This window comes from Schistocerca nitens, chromosome 8 (genome assembly GCF_023898315.1).
Source record: "Schistocerca nitens isolate TAMUIC-IGC-003100 chromosome 8, iqSchNite1.1, whole genome shotgun sequence".
Taxonomy (NCBI): domain Eukaryota; kingdom Metazoa; phylum Arthropoda; class Insecta; order Orthoptera; family Acrididae; genus Schistocerca; species Schistocerca nitens.
The window spans coordinates 367,347,584-367,366,513 of NC_064621.1; the positions used below are offsets into that span (position 1 = coordinate 367,347,584).

General features: G+C 41.5%; 1 protein-coding gene across 1 annotated transcript in view; it reads left to right on the forward strand.

Moving 5' to 3' along the window:
• LOC126198942 (acetylcholinesterase-like) overlaps positions 1–18,930 on the forward strand; it is a 78,716-nt gene that overhangs the window by 42,276 nt on the left and 17,510 nt on the right. Inside the window, exons 5-7 of the mRNA XM_049935586.1 lie at positions 439–638; positions 5,091–5,256; positions 11,949–12,130. Coding sequence (XP_049791543.1) covers positions 439–638; positions 5,091–5,256; positions 11,949–12,130 — 548 coding nt within the window. The remainder of the gene's footprint in view (positions 1–438; positions 639–5,090; positions 5,257–11,948; positions 12,131–18,930) is intronic.

Below are 18,930 nucleotides of genomic sequence, written 5' to 3' on the forward strand. Positions count from 1 at the left end.
ATGACGAGTAAGCCTGCCCTCACGTTCCCTTGTACTCTATCGTTGGCCACTGTCACATCTGAACGCCTCCCAAATCCAAATGCTGCGCGATTCGACCAGCTGGCCAAATGTAAATCCAAACTCTGTCAGGTGCTGTTAATGGTGTCTGATATGAGTACACAGCATCCCCATGTCCTTCACAGTGATCAACATCCAATTCTGTTCATGCTACTTACGTACCATACCAGACCTGGTTATAACAGTAAATATGAACAACGCTAATGCATTCTGGTGGATGTTCTGCCTCTCACAGAGAATTGCTGCTCTAATCATTTACATTCCCTCTGATGGTGTGTACATGTATGACATCCGACCATGTCTTCTGGGTGCTTGTTCTCTTTTTCCAGGCAGTTTAACTAGGAGTGACTGGAAGGCTCCTGATCGCCGTTGTGCCTGCAGGCCTGTTTCAGGGACTGACAATCCAGAGCGGAGACGCCATTAGCCCGTGGGGCATCATGGCGGACGCGAGGGAGAAGGCCTTCAGGCTGGGGGAGGTTCTCGGCCTCTCCACCAACGACTCCCGACAGCTGCTCGACTTCCTGCTGGCACAGGACGCGGCCGACCTCGTAAGCCACAACGACGACGTCATCACAGATGCGGTGGGTTACGTCTGGAGCTGATGGATATCGTTTGCATTTATTACTAATTTCGAATTTGTTACGAGACTCGAGGTACCGTTTAGTTACTGCCTGAAACGTTTCGTTACTCATATGTTTCCTTTCCCGCTCGCTGTTCGTACCCAACTCGGACCGAGTCGGCAGTTTTCGTATTCCTCCAATTTCTTTTCGTCAGCAGACCCTGAGTAAAGTCAGTCCGGAACCGCGCTGCTGCTACGGTCGCAGGTTCGAATCCTACCTCGAGCATGGATGTGTGTGATGTCCTTAGGTTGGTTAGGTTTAAGTAGTTCTAAGTCTAGGGACTGATGACCTCAGATGTTAAGTTCCATAGTGCTTGGAACCATTTGAACCTGAGTAAAGGATACGTTTTGTTACTTGCGTGATTTCCTTCCCAGAGCACAGCTGGTGCCTACTCGGTAGGGTTCGTATTCCTCAGATTTTTTATTCCCAGCTGACCAAGTCGTTATTGACAAAGAGTACCGAACACATTTTGTCACGCCCTACGTTTTCTTTCCGCATGCAGTTCGTGTCCGGTCCGGATCGAGTCGACAGTATTCGTTTCGTTACTCATGTAATTCAAACGCCGTTGTAAACAGCATATGGCTTGAGTCACTTGTGTGGCACTGTTAGGCCACAGACAGCAATTAGTTCGAGCTACCTTCGATTGTAAAATTAATTTGTGGCCCGCACTGTGAGAAGAGATTAGTTATATTGTACAACGACTCATTATACAATTCATATGAGTTCACATTGACGATAATTTAATACACATTCTCATCGTTCAGTGAAATCACCATGCACAGGAAAAGAAGCTAACAGTGATTTTTTAATTTTGTCCAGAGAAGATGCATGCAATAAAGGAAATGCGATTTGTGTCGACTGTCATACTCCGTCATGGGAGTGTCCAGAACAAATTAATATATACATAATGAGATTCAATATCGAAAGTAACGAGTAAGGAATACTTTGTAAGGGTATGCGCCTCGACGGTACCGAGTACATATGGTACAAAATTTAATCATTTATTTTACGACATTAGTTTTCTCTCACTGGATTTCCAAAATCCGTTTTCGTAGGCAATTGTGATGAAAAGTACCGGCAAAGCGCGGGAAAACGTAATTCTTTATGCGGTGACAAAACTCGTTGTGTGTAGGTGAACATGGATTTTGTTGGAATGTAGATGGATATTTCGTTTCACAGTTTCTGCTGAAGGGAACGAGTGGAACGAGAGATATCATCCATGTTTCTAAGGTTAAGGGATGTCTTCAGATCTGGTTGTCTATAGAAAACGTACAGCCATTTTACTTAGTGCTGGAGCAGTCTTTGAAGAGTTCTGGACAGGGTTTGTGAGTCCGAGAAGCATGTAATCTCTTCCAGTTCGAGACACTCAGCAACATGGTTTGGATGTGCTAAGATGACATAAGGAGTGATTTCATAATGGATGTGCCTTGAGGTGGGTATAGGGTTGCGAGGTATCCCGATTTTCACGGGATTGTCCAGAATTTCCAGCTGAAAATCCAATTCCCGATTACACCTTGCCGGTATAGATAAATATCTCGACCACACAAAAAAATTGGCAATATTTCATATAATATTGCGATCTCTGCATTAACTTGTTCATTTTGGGTTTAAAAGTGAGGGAAAATCTTATAAAAGTTGTTGAAATTGAAAATTCTTCTTAAGTTTTAGTCACAGAGTTAAGTTGACATACCCGACTCAGCAGCCGTTGTTTTTGAGGAGCGAGTCAGAAATTGATCATAACACTGCTTAATCGTTCTGTGCAAGAACAACTGAGTAGTGTTGTGCAGTTTCCTTCATGATAATATGGATTCATGACACAGTGAAAGCAAAGAAGTGTCATTGCCGAAAGAGAAGCAAATGTGGAAAACTAAGTTCCGTGGAGTATGGTATAAAGTTTACTCTTGGCTTCGACAATATAAAGGTGATCATAATACTTACTGTACTGTGTGCCCCTCATATTTCGATGTTTCTCATGGATGCGAAAATAACTTTAGAAAACACCCAAGCCCAAACATTAGCCGCCAAAACGCAGACGAAAGCTGCGGAAGCATCCTTTGTGTTCACTCAGTTAAAAACAGCCGTAGTTATGTTTCTGTGGACTGATGCAGCAGTTTGTTCTCGCTCACTTTTTTCAAGATTCTAAAATATCTGAAAAATATTCTGGATGCACGAATCTTCGGATAGTACATTATTTTTCTCTCGAAGAAAGTGTATGTACAAAACTTATTTTATATCAGTGATGATGAAACGTTTGACTCAGTTGCCTCAGTTGCGCCAGGAACAAAAAGTGAGCTAACCACAGCATCTTTACCACTGAATATTATCAGCAGCTTTTCCTGCTGATAACGCCTCTGTTAATTTTGGAAAAAACTAAAAATATATACTTCGAGCTACGCAAAGAAAATCGAAACTTGACTGCAACAGCATGTAACTATCATCTTTTGAATAATGCCGCAAAGCGAGCAGCATATGCTCTTTGAATTGATGTAGAAGACGTTGTTATTAAGATATATAATTACTCCCATCGGTAAGATTCAACGAACAAAAGGAACTTTTTGCTTGGATGTACATTGAACGGCAGGAAATTTTGAAATACTCTGGTCGTGAAAGGAAGAGTGAAAAACTTCGAACCAATTAAATCATACGTGCGAAAGACGCTCAGAGACATTTTCGAGTATTTGGACTTTATAATGAACATTAGTGGTTATTTCTCATCCTCAAATGCAAAACTTTGATCTGCTGATGCACTTATAACAGACATATTTGATTTACAAACACTTTAGAATCTCTCTGAAACAAAGAAAATATCAGTTTTATGGCTCGGTGGCATCCCCAGACATCTTGAAGTCAGTAAATGATGGCTTATGGTTTCAAACATTCAAAAGAGAAACTTCCGATTACTTACTGCACGGTATAGACTTTCTTGATAAAAGATTTGACTTTGAAAAGAGTGCGTACAAATCTTTCATACCGTTTACATTAACATGGAACAGTGCTCAGTTTTAGAATTCATATAAGTGACTTCCCTGTATGGACTTCTTGTAGAGAGGATTTGCGCAATTAAACACCTTTCTCAAGGAAGAAGAGATAATTATCAAGTTGAAGTTTGATAATAAGCGGATGAAATTTTTTCGTCCGTGTGAAAACTGTGGAAACCTGTCCAAAGTTGTTTGTTTCGTGTTTTCTATACCTCATTCCAATATTGGCCCAAAAAGAATTGTCAGCATCGTGAGGAACACTTGGCGAGCTGAGAGAAACCGTTTGTCAATGGCTATGGTTACACTGGAAGCTGGATTAATGATGAAGATGAATTACTCATTTACGTGCGTAGAGTTTCGTGATTTTCTCGACGGGGAAGAAGGGAAGACCCTACTAACGAGATTGAAAAGCGAGCAGGAATATCAACAAAATGAAATGCAGTGCTTTCTTACATTGCATTTTGAATTTTGGGCCTAAGTGTATTTTGTCTAAGTTCCGTAAAAAATCCCGATTTTGTTCGGACAAAACCTGGCAACCCTGGATGGTGACGACGTCTTTTTTGGAAACTGTCATTAAACGTCAGGCATCAAGCCCGAAGACTTTTGCGAAGTAACACTTCTGCAAAGCATGCTCCAGTCTACCACAGGTATTACTGGGAATTGGTTTTAATAAATGTTGGAAGGTTGGAAAAACGGCAATCAGTCACTTATTAATGATAATTTATTTTGCCTTTATCTGTATCAGGCTGGTTTGCCTATGAAATGTGGGGGTTTTGTTTGTGACTTGGTGAATTCAACGAATACGGAAGCAAAAAAAAAAAAAGGTCGGTCGTTCAAATCTGCATCCGACCATCCAGATTTAGGTTTTCTGTGATTTCTTTCAAAAGGGCATGGTCGAACTCGTTTCTCATCCTTGAATTATTCCGATCTCGTACTCCATTTCTAATGACTAAGGTGTGGACGGTACGTTAAACCATAATCTTCCCTGCTTCTGGACAACTGTCACAAACCCCTCAGCCATAGCCGGAATTCAGGGAATCGGCTATAGCTATCTAGGCAATTTTGTAGCTAAAAAGTGTATGCATATACGGATGACAAGGTCGTAAGGTTTCAAGAAAAGAATGCCGGATGGGGCGCGTGGGGTAGCCGCGCGTCTAAGGCGCCTTGTCACGGTCCACGCGGCTGCCCCCGTCGGAGGTTCGAGTCCTCCCTCGGGAATGGGTGCGTGTGTCGTCCTTAGGGTGAGTTATTTTAAGTTAGGTTAAGTAGTGCGTAAGCTTAGGGACCGATGAGCTCAGCAGTTTGGTCCCATAAGACCTTACCACATATTTCCAATTTTCAATGTCGGATGAGGTGCTCTGTAGAAGTATTGTACTCAGTTTTTGGCCGAATAAAAATGTTTCTATCTTAACAGTTCCTGTGTCTTCTCTTGCAGGAAAAAGTACGCATGCAGCATTTAGCTTGGCTGCCAGCGATAGAACCAGATTTAGAGGGCGCCTTCCTCACAGACTCACCGATCAATATCTTGAGGAGTGGTGGCTTCAATAAGGTTCCCATCATCGAAGGCTACACGTCAGGAGACGGCGTCATCTTCGTTGACCGTGAGTATCTCTTTCACCTTCTAGCGCTTATCGCAATTTCCAGTTAGTCGCCTGTAGTCATCTTGTGATCGCAATTTCCAGTTAGTCGCCTGTAGTCATCTTGTGAAATCATTACGTACAGTGCCTGATAAAAGTTACAACACCATGAAAGAACTGTCAGAGAAGAAAGGAAATAACCTCGCATGACAAAAAGAAAGCGACTGATTTACTGCAGTGTACTGGGAAAGCTGTAATCTATGGTCTTTCAGCTGAACACATCACATCATGCTTGTGTGCGTGTTCGGAACGACGGCTGTTTGAATTATTTCTGTTCCATCATCCGCATGTATGTTTAAATTGCTTGTGGCGGATGCTGGAACGTCCCTATGAAAAGGGAGAGCTGATTTCCTTCCCCATCCTTCTTCAGTCAGAACTTGGGCTCCGTCTGTATTGATCTCGTTGTCGGCGAGTCCATAAATCTTTCTTCCTTTCAGAATGAGATTTTCACTCTGCAGCGGAGTGTGCGCTAATATGAAACTTCCTGGCAGATTAAAACTGTGTGCTGGACCGAGACTCAGGACCTTTGCCTTTCGCGGGCAAGTGCTCTCTTCTTTTGTGTGTGTGTGTGTGTGTGTGTGTGTGTGTGTGTGTGTGTGGGTGTGTGTGGGTGGGTGGGTGTGTGGATGTGTAGGTGGGTGGGTGGGTGGGTGTGGGTGTGTGGGCGCGCGCTAGAAGTACTCATTAATGACTGTAGTCAAGAGCTCAAGTTCCAATCATTATTTTGGTCAGTCGTACTGGATTTGATCGCAAATGTCAGTTCCTTAATGGAAGATAAAAAAACTGAGAGGTGCGGGGATGTACAATTTGTCTCGAGGGCGGAGTGCATCAGCCCTTCCATGGCATATCTCCACCTTAATGCAGAATATAACGGAGGTAAGCGCATATATTTTTATTGATGACTGAGGACAGTGTACTGAAAAACATCACATCAGTATTTACTTCATTTGGATACTAATAATAATTATTGCTATTAGGAGTGGTATATTTTTAGGTTGGTTAGTACCTTGAAGTACACGTTGCAAGAGCAAACGATTAATGATTACTTTCCCTTGGGTAGCAGGTCAGACGTTGTAGTGTGGTCGCATGTACGCAAAACGTTTACTCTATACTACCAGGCGTAGTCCACTTATTGGTGTAGTTACGACCTTGCAAAGAAGATCAGTTTCTATGGTCTGAGACACGTTTGTGGGAAGACTGTTCCATGCAGAGAAAGAACCACCGTTACCCTGGTGTGTGTACGCATTAAGGTACCACACATAAAAATATCTCCACTTATCCCTGTTACACACTATATATGCAGATGGTTCTGAAAGTTTCGGAGCGGTACCTCCTGCCTAGAGCGAGGTCTCTCTCAGCTGGTCATTGATTCCATTAGTCTCCGAGGAAAATTTTGAAAGCGTAGCTGCTTCTGTGTGGATGATACTCTTCTTGGGATACATGCAAATGACACATTGATTCTCGTGGGGAAAAAGATTCGGAAGCTGTGCATCTACGCAAAGAACGACGAAACTCATATTTATTGCTGTGTACTGTCAACTAGCTCGTGTACATGTATTCGAAGCAGTGGGTGGTGTGTGAAGCTATTGATCCCCTTGTCAGAAGCATTACGTGCAGCAGCGGCGTGTACTGAACTTTTTGTTAAGGAAGCAGTTGCAAAATAATAAAATATTTAAAAAAATATGAAACTGCCCTTCTGACAAACTGTTTGACTACCAGAACTCAGGCCTCAGTTGCCGCAGGATTTGCTTTCAGGTTGATAGTAGAGTTAAGATTGTATGCTGTTTTTGAGTTTGTGAGCTACGTACATAGTTTTTTATCCTTCTTGTGGCTGAATTGCTCCTTCTGCCTGCGGCACTGGATACAGTAATAGTCAAAAGAGTTTTATAATATCACAGTATGTAGGCTAGAGTCATTTAACAATACAATTTAATAAATCACCAACTTTTTATTGACACATTTTTCCTAAAATGTACACAACCACCAGCTCGATTTTAAACAGGAAAAAAAGAGCCATAGGAATCACGTAGTGATTGTGTGCAAGTTCTGGGTAACACCGTTTATGTGGCTCAGAATCATCTACCCTTAAAAGTTCCAAAAATAACAGAGTCCAAGTTACCGAATCTTTCTTATAAATGTCCCAACCCTCCGTCCAAAGTTTTACAGTATATTTTTATATCGTTTGTTTCCAAATAGACCACAGCATCATCCATTTGTTGACCGCGAAGACTATTTCCCGTTTTCTTCCAAAACCGTCATATTTGGTTCTTAACATTGTTTGGAATTCTGTAATTTCTGTTTCGCGTCAGCCAATGTCATAAGCTCTGGCTCGCGAGGTGTCAGTGACAGGGAAAATACCTGCAGAAACATTAGAACGAAACTGACTTGCCTCATGATTTCAGATCCACGAGCAGCAGTAGAGGCTTCTTAGACCCTCTTATATGGATCTATTATCTTGTTGAAAAGTGAATCCAGTTGACTGCAACATGAGGTTTTCACCAAATATGTAGAACTCAATCGCTTTACAACTTTGGGTAATCATTTCCTTACGTTCTCATCTACACCCCAGATTCTTTTGGTTGGATTTGAAAAAAGCAGCAAGACTATTCAAAGTCAGGGAAGAAAATTCTGCGTTTTTTTTTAGTCGACTTGTGATAGACCGTGCACAATTGAAACGGTGGATGAAGATTGCAGTAAAAAACGTTTTTGTCACTCTTGATCGCAGTTAATTCAAATAAGCAGCCATAACAGCAGCTTCATCGTACCTTTCAGCATTTTCTAGTATTTTAAAAATCTTCCGTCCAGTAGGCCTAATCAACAGCTGTGGCATAGCGAACTACTTAGGAGACCAACAAGAAATAAATGCATGAGTTACTTCATCCTGAATACTTACTTGACTTAATTCATTTGGCCCTTATGGGGGCATAGGGCATCCAAAAGAACTCGCCATCCATCTCTGTCTTTGGCCATTTTCTTCAATTCCGCCGAGATATAGCCCACTCTCCTTGTTTGCCCTTTCACTGTCCACTTCCATGTATCTCTAGGCCCGCCTCTCATTATCATTCTTTAGGGATTCCACTCCAATATCTTCTTTTTTATTGCTCTCTCTGGGTTTCTCAATGCGTGCCCAAGCCATCTTTACTTTCTTTCACGTATCTGTTCTTCTATAAGTGTCTGGCTTGTTTTTCTCCTGAGATCCTCATCACTTATTTTTTTCGGGCCACCAGCTGGTAATTATACCCCGAAGACACCTAGTTGTGAGGCTCTGCACGTGATGTTTCTGTTTCTCCATACTGGATACAGTTGTGTGAAGCAAGCATTTGCCTTCTTTATGCGATTCTTCACGTTTTCTCTGGGTGCAGCATCTTCTGTCATCTCATTACTCAGATACAGGAATGAATTGACAGTCTCCACTTGCTGCTCCCCCACAAGCAGTGGTGTAAGTAGCGTGAGCAAAAAAAGGAAGGAAAATGGCGTTACAGACTTACGCTGAAAAGTTGTTTTGGAGTCAGAGTGGGCTGAACCTGCCGTCATTTTAAACGGCCCAAAACATTAATAGACTACTGTTTATGATTGTTTCTTGTTCACTGTTTCTGTCATGTGCACGCAACAACTGTTTTAAATACTAAAAATTACAGTGCTTACATGAATATCATAGCGTGAGGAAGGCAATTTCGATCTTTTTCTGTTCTTAAATACGTATTTGATCTAGTAACACGACACATTTGGCCTCGTTAGTGTAACTTGTTTTTTGTTGATATATTTCGAATAACCAAGAAGAGAAGGAAGTGATGTGAAAAGCTGTCTTTTTTAATCCATTTAATTCCACTTTTATTGCATTTGTATCAGTAGAAAATGAAGATGGAACCCCGAAACCAATGCTTGTTTGCTTACTGGTATTGCTTCTTGTTCGTTACATTTTCAGCTTTCATCTCATATGCACAATATTTTTAATGTTCACGTTTGCAAAGAAACTTGCCTACTTGTTCTTTGCTAGCCCACAGACGTGTGCGATGAGGGAAGACGCAAGGCATGCTATCGTATCTTTTGCATATCAACAAAGTGAACGATTATTGAAATGTCAAAGAAACAGAACTGCACAGAGATGTATCTCCATGCAGAGTAGAGTTCTTGTTTTATTAGATTGTTAGTGCATTAGTTTCACTGTAGTTTACATATCTCTTCACTTTGAAATCTTATACTATGCGAATATATAATTTTCTAAACAGCATGGCCAAATGCTATAAATACGATTAAGGATACACTCTCAAACGCATAGGGCGCATAAAACGAATATTTTCGATCAACACGCTTGTGAGTCACTTTTTTAGTAGTGTTAGTCTAGCCCGTGCTACACATAGGCCTACCTTTCGATTAGTAGCCTGTTTGCTTCTTTTTCCGGAATATTTCTCGTCAGCAGCTGTCAGGTTTTGAGGAATAGCCAATCATATCACTGTTGGAATGCACTTTGATCATCTGCCTTTTTTGAATTTCATTTTGAGGCTTTCAACGTATAGGACTCTATACCATGCTTTGTGATATAACAATAAATAATTAATTAGTTAGTTAGTTTCATATTCCTTGTATCATTTGCGTGGTAAATCATAATGATGTGGAACTAGTTATTCTCTATCAACATTTTTTTGTAAAAATGACTCCATGTAGTTAATTTATTAGTATTTTTGATTTTTAATTAAAGACAGATGTTAGTAATTCGTAGTCATCACCATTTACACATTACAGTCTTCTGTGAATTAGGAAGAGTTGTCAAAGAGAAACGTTACGGTGAAGCGGTTAGATTGCTACTCACAGGCCGAGCAGCAGGCAGGCACGACAAAAAGTGTGATCGGCTAAAGCCTTCTTCTGAAAGGAAGCAAAGCACACACTCACGTTCATACAATCATACACACAGAACACATACACATATGACCGCTGTCTGCTAATATTCTAGTCAGAATCTCTTTTAAAGAGGGAGGAAATATGAACAATGAATAATTATCGGCGGGAGGAATTCCGGGAATGAGTTACTGAACCAACAATCAGCGAGCTCACGTAGCCTTGTGTTGTGCGGAGACGAGGCCATCGACAGTGTGTTTCGGACGCCTGAGCGTTTGGAATACAATGAAAAACACAGGAAAGAAAACAAAGAAAACAGCAGAACTATAATTCATGTATAGAAAAGAAAATATTGCTTGAAAAGCTCCACTTATGAATGAAATGTGACTCCTGTAAATTTTGGATTACGATCGGATCGGTTAGTACAGCCATAACCGGCGCAAGCTGGCATTTTTGACGAAACAACTACGTCTCGACGCAAAGTACCAGATGCTATTTGGGAGGCGACCACAAAAGTCGGTAGATATCCCCAGCGGTCGAAACTTGGCAGGAGCACGTCAGAGTGATATCACGGAGAAGTATGACCGCGGTGAACCGTGGAGGTATAAATGGGATGAACCTAATGTTTTGGGCAATATAAGATGGCGGGCGCTTGTTTCAGGTTTGTGACGTAATGATAATTGCTCCATGCGCAGAAAAGGGCAAAGAGGTCAGCGATGTACAGGATAGGGCAAATAAAAGTGGCCCGGAAGGGTGGATACAATTGGACGTGAATGAATGTATATAACCACACCCCAACAGGATGGAGCAACTGGCCACACAGCCGGTCGAACATCGGAGCACATTTACACAATTTTCACGCCTGACGAAGTTGTTAGCAGAGGTCAACCTGGTCGCTGCGCTAGTTGGCCATCCAGGACACAAGATCTGTCAGTGCGCGGTTACTTTGTGTGTGGAGCCATCAAGTGTAAGGTGTATTGCAAAAGCACCAGTCTTCAAAACTGCAGCAGAACATTTCGGACGAGAGTGCAGCAAGTTCAGCATTTCAGCTTTGATCCGCCTTCAGTAACTTGCTGCCCAGGGCCCAAAAGTATTAAGAGATGAATGATGGTCCCTTTCAACATCTGCTGTAGTCAGATTAGTTCTGTATTTCCTTTCCTCTTGTGTGGTTCTTTGTGCCCTGGAACTCTTTTCTGCGAGCCATTTTTATTTGCCCAACCCTGTATTTAGGAATACCAAAATGTTGTTTTAAACTGATCTATACAAGCAAAGACAATTTCATGCACACTTTATAACTGACGATATAAATGTTATAAGTGATTATAAAAATTATTGAAATAACAATAATCATTATATAAATTTTCAAAATTATGAAATATGTATGATCTTTTGTGGTACAGTGTCCTATCTGAAACTACTTTCCATTACACATTTTAACATTTGAATACAAACAAATTGCCGGCCGGAGTGGCCGTGCGTTTCTAGGCGCTTCAGTCTGGAGCCGAGCGACCGCTACGGTCGCAGGTTCGAATCCTGCCTCGGGCATGGATGTGTGTGATGTCCTTAGGTTAGTTAGGTTTAATTAGTTCTAAGTTCTAGGCGACTGAAGACCTCAGAAGTTAAGTCGCATAGTGCTCAGAGCCAATACAAACAAATTATACTTTACCATCAGCTCTTTGACAAATGTAAAAAAAAAAAAAAGTGTTGTGTGAGAAAGTCACTAAATCGGATGGTGACCTTATTGTATGTTTCGCGTTGTATACGAAATAATAGTGTCCCATTGACCAATTCCATCACGACCTTCATTCCTTGCCTTGCAGAGAAGGCGTACCTGTCGGAGCCAGCGTCTCTGCAGGAGCTGAACGACAACTTTGAGCTGGCGGTGGCGCCGCTGCTGCACCTGCCGACGGCCGAGGAACGCTCTGCAGCCGCCCTCAGCATGCACGACTTCTACTTCGGACACGAGAACATCACCGTGGCCGATGGGCAAGCCCTGGTCAACGTACGTACCTCACTTGCTGACGGACTCAAACAGCGTCATGCGACTTCCCACAATTCGTGTCATTCCATGATTCAGGTGTCACCCACTGAATAACATGTACAACTGTGCTCTGCAAATCATAGCGAAGTGCAGGGCAGGGGGCACTTCCCATTATATTAGACTTCCGGTTCCATTCGCGTATAAAGCACTGGGAAGAAAGATTGTTAAATTGCCTCTGTCAGTTCAGTAATAAGTCACGTCTTACCTTCGAAGTCCCTAAGGGCGCGGCACGAAGCGGTTTGTAGTATGCGCCTAGATTCTTCAATACAGATACTTGAAATTTTGTAAGTTGGCCAAGTGTTTTGGCGTGGCCATTATCCCCAGCAAGTATATAAATATTTCTTTCACAAGTTGAAACGCCGTTTTCTTGCTTCTGTCTTTAGTATCTACGTTTCACATGTGTTTCGCCTTCTACATTAAGGCACCTGCAGTGTATTTAATATGGAATTATAAAATTTTGTTTTTTCCGTAATATCTGAACAAATTGTTTAATTCTCTTGAAAAAACAACTTAAACTCATGTAGGTGCAAATGCACGCAAGTACACACACACACACACACACACAGAGAGAGAGAGAGAGAGAGAGAGAGAGAGAGAGAGAGAGAGAGAGAGAAGAAACAGTAGTTAGGTTGGCAACTCTTAAGAAAAGTAACAAGTAACAAGTAACACCAAGTGAACATACAGAGATCGTTCATAATTCTCGTAACAAAAATCTGCAGTTAATGACAGACCAGTAGTGGGGTCTACTCCAGTCAGCTTACGAAGTATGAAATGACAAAAGAAAATGTGTCGATTTTTGAGTGACGTGACAGTGCTACCGCTAATGAAAAATTAGATGAGAGGAAAATCAGATTTCGGCCTTTAAGACGAAAAATTGTAAGTAATAATTTATAAACGTAAAAATTTTACATTCAGTTGTTTTCTAATCTTCAAGTACCATATATATATAAACAACACAGTACAATTTCAGATTAAATCCACTAAAGATACGTTAGTATAAAGTGAGAAACGTGTCTTGACTATAAATAAATATACACGGCAGCAAGAAAAAGGCGTTTCAATTTATAAAACGAATATTTGTAAACAGCTTTCAACGGAATAGTTGGCGGTCTTCAATCGGTCTTCAAGCGTCAGTGAGTTCCGTTTTTCAGCATCTCTGTGACACTTCCTCGTGAATCAAACAAACACGTTGACATTTGTGCTGTCCTCATTTGTATCTTGCTTGATATCGACACTTACACACTTGAATGATATGGTATGTAGGTCACACGAGTGTTTTTTAGACAATCTCCTTTAAAGACATTGCGGTCTTGCAGTAACCAACCAATGAAACGAAGCTTTATGAACGACTGAGCCTATGTGATCAATCCACTAATATACCCACAAACTGTTAGTCCGAGACGTTAGTAATAGTTGATTGATTCAGTTGAGGTTCACTGATATTGTTTTCTTCATTTTGTGATGCGCAAAATTTACATTTGTGAGTGCTGAAAGGAACGTGCCAATATTTGCACGAGTACGAAGACTTATTAACATCCATTCGAATATTTCTGTGATTTTTTCGCGTAGTCCTTCATTGCAGATAGCTGCATCGAAAATGTTCAAATGTGTGTGAATTCTTAAGGGGCGAAACTGCTGAGATAATCGGTCCCTAGACTTACATTCTAATTAAACTAACTTATGCTAAGAACAACACACGCACCCATCCCTGAGGGAGGTCTCGAACCTCCTGTGGGAGCTGCATCACCTATAAATAGTTTGAGGTTACTATTAACATTCCCTGGCAGCTCATTAATATACGATATGAACAGCAAGGACCTCAACACACTTCCTTGGGACAAACCTGAGGGTAGTGCTACATCTGCCATTGACACTCCATCCAAGATAACATGTTGCTTCTTCCTACTGAGAAATTCTAAATCCTCTTATACTGCCGATAACAGTTATAAGACAGCAGACTAAGGATTATTACAGGAAAAAGTTACTGTTGTTCACATGGACGACGACGTTACACATTCGTATTACGACACTTATTATCTATAAATTATCCAGGAAGACTCTGAGTTTAGATTAGATACATCTTTTATTCCACAGATAGAGTGTGCAATATGTCACAAAATGAAAATACATATATGTATTTACAGAAGAACTGATGTGCTAATCGTTTAAATGATTGCATTCCACATGTGATAATCAGCTCTAGTTTATTTGTTGTTCTACTGTACAATTTAGGTCTAGGCCATTTTGACGTACACTTACGTAAGTGACTGTTAACAATTCATTTCGTCACAACGACTTGAAAATTAAGCACTGTGACAAACCAAGTCATAAAATCTGCTGAGATTAATAAGGAATTACTGCACTTTCGTAAACAATACTATGGAAAAAAAATCAGGTAAGTCATACTGGTATCTTGCACATGTGGCATTACAAGAGTGTCTTGAGCTATTGTACTTGTGAGTGTAACTGTCACATTTGTAATAAAAGCCTATACCAACAGCACCATTTATATGGACACAGGTAACACATTTAAAATTTCGTGTATTGTTAAATAGCATCGCAATCGACTTTTAAATTTCGGACTTGCAGTCGCACTCACAAGCACAGTAGCTGTAGACACTCTTCAAATACCTGGTGATTTAATTAACGTGTAGCCACATATGTAGGTTCAGTGTGGGCTGTGACTATCGTACGGCAACGAAACGTAGTAGATATGCTGATGTGCTAATCCGGAACATATTTACATTGGAACACAAATTAGTTATAATTGTGGCCACCAGGTGCAAATCTGGAGCTACATACTGTTTGTATGGCTATGACATCCACGCTGTCATCTGAGTAGCCATAGCGTGGGTGAACTGTATGGCTATCGAGAAGAGAGACCGTGCACTGTTAGCGAAACTGTTCTATGTGAACTGCAGCTTTTGTAGTGCTACATTGAGAGAGTATCGCCTACTGAAAGACCTGAGTAAAGGTCTGATATTATTAAATGGTTAAAGAAGATGATAATACAATTTGAAAACACGGGTAAGCTGGTATATCCCCTGGAAGAGAAAGGCGTCCTGTGCCGATGGAAGTTATTGACGAGATTGTTGTTACGGTAACTGGTATTGCTAGTGCTCGTGCAGTGTCACAAGAACTGTCCATCCCATGGTCAACGGTACGGGAAGTTTTGCGGTCTATATTACGCTAGTACCAGTACGAGATCCAGAAGGTGCAACAGTTGAAACCTCATGATCTGCAGCAACGTTCTCAATTTGATCTTCGGTTTCTGGCTGGGATCAAAGTGGATGACATGTGGCTGGGGCAATGTTCGGTGGAGTGACGGGGTACACTTTACACCACAGTATGCAGTGAATATACTGCTGGATTTGGATTTCTGTTTAAACCGCGTGTTGCGCACGAAGAGCCATTGCGCTCGCCTTATGTGGGTGTGTGCTTTTGATTCACGAGCAGCTTTATTCTCGGTTAAGTCTTCTTTGAAGAGAACATAGCCAGAAGCTCTGTCAGGTAGCCGGCCGGGGTGGCCGAGCGGTTCTAGACGCTACAGTCAGGAACCGCGCGACTGCTACGTTCGCATGTTCGAATCCTGCCTCGGGCATGGGTGTGTTATGTCCTTAGGTTAGTTAGGTTTACGTAATTCTAAGTTCTAGGGGACTGATGACCTCCGAAGTTAAGCCCCTTAGTGCTAAGAGCCATTTGAACCATTTCTGTCAGGTATAGCATCCAGTCTGCACGTTATCGAGACCTATTCGTACAATAGGTGATTCCTGCTTTGGAAGACCACAAATGTGTGGAAATCACTGTTTTCATGCAGGACGAGGCAACATGTCATGTCACTCGCCAAGTGAAAGATCTGCTTAACGAAACCTTCCACGAAAATGTTATTTCCAGAGATTTTACAGAAGCACGGCCTGCAAGATCACCTTATCCGAAATCTGTGTGATTTTTCGCTATGGGGATACCAAAAGGAACGCGTTTACCGGGTACACGCTTGGTCTCCACGTGATCTGAAGGCCAGTGAAAATAGGAACACGCTGTTCATATTCCACCGTAATGCTGCAAGGAACTGTTGATTACGTCGTTTTATCGAAGCAGATCGTGTCGAAGTCTCCGATGCTCATATGAACAACTGCACTGATCCCACGCCCGTCCGTAACGCACCCAGCCGATAGCGGTGGACGAGCGCGACACAGCTGTCGGTCGGTCGGTCGGTCGGGTCCCTCTGTGGACAGAGTGGAGGAGTTTATAAACCTTAGTATATCTAGTGATCTGGTTTGTCACTGTGCTTAGTTTTTTAAACGATTTTTTATAGCTGATTTCTTATCAGTCCTTTTTGTAAGCGTACTTGGAAACGGACGGTCGCTCCATTTGCACTACAGTACGACTGATAAAGTGAAACTGACAATTATAAGCGGGACGCAATCGTTTAAGCGGTTTGTCGCAGCTGTGGACCCATGTTTAATGAAAATCAAGATATGCTAAATATTTCTTCTGCAGACTGTGAGACTCCTCTTGTTTTGGCAGCATTTTTTTTGCTAAATATTTCGTGTTATTGGGACGCTGCAGCGATTGGAAGTAATTCGCTCTCTTAAGCAGCATCACAGAATACAACAGCAAAGAGTGAGAAACTGTTTCCCATGCTGGCGTCGGTAATGAATGCAGCACGTTGCGCGATGGTTAGTCAATGGAGCGAAGAGATGTAAGCGAACCATTAGAAAGTATCTTGCCTGGTGACCTGTACGTAGGATACCCAACAAAACAGGCGTGAAATCCAAACTTTTTCTTTCATAAATTTTAATTATTAGTGCCCACGTTTCGCATAATAGATGCTAAGAGGAAAGTAACTGGAATTAAAGATTTAACACAACAATACCATTACACAATAAATTTTTTAAATCTGATAACAATTGAAAATTGTTCACCTTCCGATTGCTTACGAACAGCTACGAAGTTGTACGAAGTATGTACGAGGTTACCGCTACGCGCCAATCTAGTCTATTCTTTATACTGCTCGTCTTGATATAATATACTGCGAACTAGGACTATTGATATTTTAAAAAAATATCACTTGTCCTATATATAGACACTTAAAAACATCAATATAGGGCCTTGATAGGTCGAATAAATTATCGATATATCCACGGAAAAGTATCAGCGTACTGCCCTATATAAATATCGCCAGTACATTGTAAATATACTGCAGATTTTAGTGCTATATATCTAAGTTTTAAAATATTCTACACATCAAGAAGCTAGGAGCCTGCCTATCCAAATGGTTCAAATGGCTCTGAGCACCATAGGACTTAACATCTATGGTCATCAGTCCCCTAGAACTTAGAACTACTTAAACCTAACTAACCTAAGGACATCACACAACACCCAGCCATCACGAGGCAGAGAAAAGCCTCCCTATCCCCCTCACAACAATAACTGTGAGGATAAAGATGCACGTTCAGGCTTGGCGATAACCTCTTTGCTAATAATGGTAACTGCAATTCATGTCGACTTTCTGTTTTTTTATTTCTGCCAACGCCAGCGACCCAGCAGCTGTAGTGTCAAAATTGCGTGGCGAAGCTAAACGTTGCAGTTTCCGTTCGCTGCGCCGAGCGCCGATTAGATCAGCATTTCCGCTCACACGTCTCCGTCCACCGTAAAGACAAATCTTGTCATCTAGTTTTGACTCATTATTTTCAGCAACTGTTTCTGAAAACGCAACTGGTGTACTATTTCTTTACATCAGAAATCTTGTTATTCCATTCACACCCAGCAGTATACTTGCTTGACACAGAGGGAAAGACTGGTCGTGATGAAAGCCCAAAAGTAGTAATACTCCTTTGCACAGCAAAAGTGACATTATGTTCTATTACAGTTTCAAAAAAACAACATAAAATATTTACCAAAAACTGCGAATAAAATAGAACCCAAAATAAAAATATAGACATTCGATATTGCCATTTTTATATCGATGTATCGGAGAAAATAAAGTCGCAGATGTATATGCATACTTTATAGCAAATATCGATATATCGATATTAAATCGAAGGCTCTATTACGAACTATGGATGAAGGGCAACAGATAGATGCCATATTTCTAGATTTATCGAAGGCGTTTAACACGGTGCCCCGCTGGCTGTTAACGAAGATACGAGCATATGAAATAACTTCACAGATACGTAAGTGTTTCGAAGACTTGTTAAATAATAGAACTCAGTAAGTTGTCCTTGACAGTGAGTGTTCATCAGAGACAAGGATGTCGTGAGGAGTGCCCCAGGGGAGAGTAATAGAACCGCTGCGGTTCTCTGTGAGTCAAATGAAAACCTTAAATTTGTAATAACAAATCGAAATTTCACGCCGTTATCCTGTAAGCTGATAAGCGTGCTACAAACAGCGTGTAGAATGGCTTGTAGGTGGCAGCATAGTGCAGATGCACACATACCGTCGCAGTATCAGTATAAAGATGGCCGCCCTACTTGCGACTTGCACCAGGGAAGAACAGCGTTCTGTTATTCGGTTTTTGTGTAGTGAAGATGTGAAACCTATCGAAATTCATCGACGAATGAAGGTTCAGTACGGTGATGCATGTTTGTCACAGCAGCAAGTCTACGAATGGAGTAGGAAGTTCGCAAATGGTGTGACTTCAGTGGAAGATGCTCCTCGTCCAGGTCAGGCACAACGAGTTGTGACTCCACAGAACATTGCAGCAGTTGAAGTCATAGTGACGGAAAACCGCCGAGTGACACTGAATGACATTGAAGCAT